This window comes from Octodon degus, unplaced genomic scaffold, assembly GCF_000260255.1.
Source record: "Octodon degus isolate 3935 unplaced genomic scaffold, OctDeg1.0 scaffold00017, whole genome shotgun sequence".
Taxonomy (NCBI): Eukaryota; Metazoa; Chordata; class Mammalia; order Rodentia; family Octodontidae; genus Octodon; species Octodon degus.
In genome coordinates this window covers 9,191,945-9,197,275 of record NW_004524593.1, presented here as the reverse complement: position 1 = coordinate 9,197,275, position 5,331 = coordinate 9,191,945, and the positions used below count along the sequence as shown (strand labels likewise).

At 43.5% G+C, this 5,331-nt stretch overlaps 1 protein-coding gene across 1 annotated transcript in view; it reads right to left on the bottom strand.

Moving 5' to 3' along the window:
* LOC111815492 (histone-lysine N-methyltransferase SMYD3-like) overlaps window positions 1-3,767 on the bottom strand; it is a 188,813-nt gene extending 185,046 nt beyond the window's left edge. The window contains exon 1 of the mRNA XM_023710191.1: window positions 3,528-3,767. Coding sequence (XP_023565959.1) covers window positions 3,528-3,691 — 164 coding nt within the window. The 5' untranslated portion in view covers window positions 3,692-3,767. The remainder of the gene's footprint in view (window positions 1-3,527) is intronic.
* Between the last annotated feature and the right edge of the window lie 1,564 nt (window positions 3,768-5,331).

Genomic DNA, 5,331 nt, shown 5'->3' with positions numbered 1-5,331 from the left:
CCTCATGTTTGCACATAAGTCCAAAAATCTCACCATATACAACCTTGAAGCAGGACAGTCCCACAATTCAAATACATTAAAAATAATAATAATAATAATAGACCAAGCCCAGTGTGTTGGCACACACCTGTAATGCCAGCACTCAGAATGCTGAGGCAAGAGGATCATTACAAGTTCAAGATCAATATGGGATACAAAGTGAGCTCAACGCCAACATGAACTGCATAGGGCAACTCTGTCTCAGAAAGACAAACACACAAAAAAAACTAGTAAACAAGTATCTGTTAGTACGATGAATCCATCTGTTTGTCTTGTTTAAATTCTTGGAATTTACTTATATCCCCTTTTCTGCATTTATATTTACTTCCCCACTGGATGAATATCTGTGGAGAATAAAACCTGTCTTTTACCTTAAAGCCAAAAAGGTCAAATTATCACCTTTTCAATTTCCCTTGCAGCTGGGTCACAGACAGTGGCCTAAACTCAGCCACGAAGACAAGACAACCACTAAGAACTCTAAATCAGAAACTAATACCACAAAGAAGAATGGTAGAGAGAACAACTCTCCAGAAACAATCATTTTCACAGAAAGCAGCAGGAGCAGGGACCAGTGTCCATGATGCTAATAGTACATACTACAGAATCCATTACTACCAAGCAACTCCCCAACCCCAGTCCCAACTACTCTTGCAGGGCTTTTCTGTCTTGGTTCCTGACCATTTTCCAAGCCAGTTTTCACTAGGTATTAAAAGCAATGCTAAAATCTTCATGATACCCTTTTAAACAATTATTACTTGTTTAAATCACCACAGCTCTTACCAAAAGAGTGGCACACTCATATTCATCTTGCAAGTTCCCATGTTTCCCACATTACACCTGCCTCACCTCATGGTTTTGCTCTACAGAAATCCCTAGAAAAGGCAGATTCTTTGGCAACCCACTCAGGTCCCCTTATGTTCCTCTCTCAGACAGAAGCTTTCTTTCCGCAAATAAATGTATTATGCTCTTTAAAAAGGTGGGGGTGGGGGTGGGTCAATCCTGGGCACCACATGCCAAGCCAGCCCTGCCCCCAGGTGCACTGAGTTGGCCACCAAGACCAGGCATGGTGGCACACACCCGTAATCCCAGCTCTGAGGTGGCTGAAAACAGGAGAATCACTGAGTCCTAACTGCGCAGTGAGACCCTGTACCAAATACATTTTAAAAAAGTGGTAGAAAGCAATGAAATAATATGGTAAGTCAAGAGGCATTCCCATCCACATCCACAAAGGATTTGTGTATATTGTTCTGGAAAATAGGCAATTCCAGGTATCATATGCTTCAAGCTCAGATTTGATAACTCAGTTATTATAAGTAATTTGTCACTTTTTATTCATTCTAAAACATTTCTGTTCCAGGTACTATATAATATCATAATCTAATTTTATGCACAAGATGATCTACATCTTCTCCATAAAGTAATGCTATAGGATTTAAAAAACAGTAAATTCTACTCTGTACTACATTCAAACTCTGGATATACTTTAAAAGAGGGCAACAGAATAACAAGAGATGCTTTCTCCAATTTGCCTGTATGAGAACCAAGATATATGCCTTAAACAGCATGATGACAAGCATGTGTAATCCCAACTACTCAGAGGCTGAGGCAGGAGGATCTCAAGTTCAAAGCCAGCGTGAGCAACTTAGTGAGGCCCTACCTCAAAATAAAATTTTTAGGGTCAGGGAGATAGCTCAGAGGCATATACACTTGCCTAGCAAGCACTAGGTCCTGAGTTGGATCCCCAGAACCAAGAAGAAAAAAAAAATTTAGAAAGGCTGGTGATGTAGTTAAATACTAGAGACCTTGCTTAGCATGAACAAGGTCATGGGTTCAGTCCACAGTACTGAAAGAATAAACTTAAAGGCTGGGATCTTAAACAAAGAGACAAGTCTACCCCTCTCCAACCACTTCATACTAAAGACTGAATCTAAGGCCTTGCAATTTTGTTCATGTTAGGCTTGACTCATGATCTACATGCCTCAGTTTCCCAGAGTGCTGGAATCACTGATGTGTGATACTATACCCAGCTAAAAGCCAGATCTTAAAAGGAATAAGCTGTATTAAACCACAAAGTTCACATAAAATTGGAAGTATTTACTCAAAATATTTATGTGTGTGCATGTGTGTGTGAGTGTGTGTGAGAGAGAAAGAGAGAGAGAGAGAGAATGTGACTGTTACCATTACTTCAGAAAGCAAGACAGAATTATGACTAGGAAACTAATGTATATACAATGAATTCATAAATTATGAACTAAATAAAGACATAGTAACATTAATGGTCAAGCTACAGATTATGCTCCACCTCCACTCACCTAAACCCAGACTAAGAAGTTTGTAAGAGCAGTCACACAAAATCATCACATCCATCTCAAAATAAGAGTTCTAGACAGGCCTGTGACGTCCACACTTAACAGGCCAATCCAGGAGGATTCCAAATTCGAGTCCCACCTAAGACTAATGATGAGACCCTGCCTGTCTCATAATAAAAATAGGGTTAGGTATGTAGCTCAGTGGGGAGACCCCCAGTTGGAGAGGTGGCCATAACTTTTCCCCTGTAGATCAATATTTGATCAGTAATATTTGTTAACTTCATACAATTCCTATAACTATGTATAGGTATTAAACATTTCCATAAACTGGTATCACAGAGCACTTTACACTGGCACTGTGCTTCCAAGGCTTCCAAAATATTATCACATGAATTTTCAACACCAGAGAGCTAGTTAAAAGTTAGACTTGCACTGGGTGTGATATTGCATACGTGTGATCCCTGCAACTTTGGTTGAGATAGGATTCCAACTTTGAGGAGAAAAAAAAAAAAAAAAGGTTAGATCTATCTTCACAACTACTAAAAGGGAAAGTAAACTGTGAAACCTCAGTAACTTATTTTATGGTACCACATTATGTGCACCTCTAGTTCAGCCTTTCTGTTGCAATGTAACTACTATCCCTCTTTGATCTGCTCCTTTAAGATTTCTTACAGCGCCTCCTTCATCTTCATGTCCCACAAAACCTGGACCATGAAAGTACACAGTAAACAACAAAATTCTCTCACTGTCGGCAAGCCCGATCCATCAGCTCTGAGCCTGATTCCTTCTCATCCCAGTTCCTTCGCACCTACCCCCACCTTTGCCACTTACAATCTCCACAACTTCCACAGCAGTAGCACCGAAGTTGGGGCACAGTCCACACAGAAGCGACGTTTCCCAAGAAAATCACCCAAGGACCAGTGTCTGGCTCCCCATTTCCTACTGAAGCCCTACCCAGTGGAGAAGTCGGGATCGCAGGTCCCGCTCCTCCGGGGGGCTTCCGGGCGGGGCCTGTTCGGCACCACCCACCCCACGAACACACGCGTCGCGGGAGGCGGCTCTCCACAGTGCGGCTGGGTTGCGGGGCCGCCCCGGCCCGGCGAGCTGCCCGCCCATCAGAACCCGCAGTCCGGACCCGCGCTTCCCAGGACTCAGTGCCCGACCGCGCTCGGTACCTACCCGATGAGGCAGTGATCGCAGACGACGCCGCGACTCCCCTTGCAAACCGTGTACGCCAAGGGATCCGAGCGGAAGAGCAGCTCTCCGGGACGCAGCTGCGCCACGGCGCGCAGCCCGTTTCCCCTGTCCGCGGTCGTGAACTTTTCCACTTTGAGCGGCTCCATCCACTCAGTTCGTCCAGCGCCTCAGCACTCCACCGCTCGCCTCAGCGGGCTCTCGCGGGCTGTCGGGACTGCGCGCCGCTACTTCCACGCCTGCGCACACCCGAGGGGGCGGGGCGCGCGGCGGGGCCAGTGCGCATGCGCCGACGGACCCGGCGGAGCGGCGTGCAGTGGCGGGCGGTAGGATGTGTCAATTCGTATCGCTCACTCGGTCGGTGTTGGTATTACGGCTACAGTATTGTGAAATTTGTTCAAAGTAAACTGTGTCGAATCGTTTAAAGTTGTAGACATCATAACATATTATAAGTGTTACTTTAACATGTCATAGTTAAATGTTTTGATGTGGTCACAGAATAAAAACGCTATCCCAGACGGGCGTGGTGGTGCACTCCTGTTATCACAGCACTCATGAGACTGAGGCAGGCTGGACCACACAGTGAGTCCGGCGGGAGCCTGAACTAAATTAAGATCCTGTCTCAAAAAAAATTTAATTAATATTTTAAAAACAAAGTTTTTGAAAACACTGTCCTGTAAAACTACAGTATCCTCCTCACTCATTATACATAATAGAAAAAAAAAAAAAGATTTGAAGTGTTGTGTGTTGCTTACTACACCCATGGTCATGTCACCACAACACTGAGCTTTTTCATAGTCCACAGTAGGCGTCTTCAACTTTTTTATTATCATTTATTTATCTATTTATTTAGTACAGAGATTCACTACGGAGCTCAGATTCCTAGTGATCCTCCTGTCTCAGCGCGTTCACTGCCACGCCCAGTGTGGGTGGCTAGCACAGCACGCGGCACCAAGGATCGAACCCTGTCCCTTGAGCTTGCCAGGGAGGCGCTTAGACCACTGAGCTATCTTCCTGGGTCTAATGCATGAGTTTTTTAAAAATATGTGCACTATTACTTCTTCCTCCCATGGTCTCAATTAACTTGTTCCTCTTCTTTGTATGTCCCGCGGTACATGACGCTACAGTACAAGTTCTCATATGTCCTGAGTCTTAATTGACCTTGGAAGGCTAGCGCCAAAATGTTGGCTTTCCTTGCGGCCCTCCCTTTTCTCTAATTTTGGTCTACAAACTTAGGTTGTTAACCATCCAGAAGACAAGCTTATTGTTATCACCATACAACCTAGGCTGTTAAGCTTAACCTCACTGTCTGTCTGAAAATCAAACATCTTAGGAATAACATGGAACAGGTATTTTTCATCAAGTATTGGTATGTTGAACTTTAAGTCCCTATAGAAAATGATGAAAAAACATTTAAAAATTAGAATATATTTTTTAAAATAGGCATAAAGAATTATATACTTCTTATGTTTACACGTAAGTCCAAATATCTAACCATATACAACTTTGAAGCAGGACAGTCCCCCTATATTCCTTTTCCTGTCTCTTGCCTTCATTCCCCATCCCCTTCTTTTTGAACAATCATCTACCAGAGCGATAGCACAGCAACAACTGGCATGTCATGACAAGCAGCCCGTATTCAGAAGACCAGAATGACAGGCTCTCCAAGCATGAAACTACTATTACAGATTACCATCTGCAGTGCAGTTGCTTAGTTCACAGGTATCAGTATATATAGTTAGTCAGGGTGAGAATCTTTCCAATTAACTGCTAGATTAAAAAATCTTCT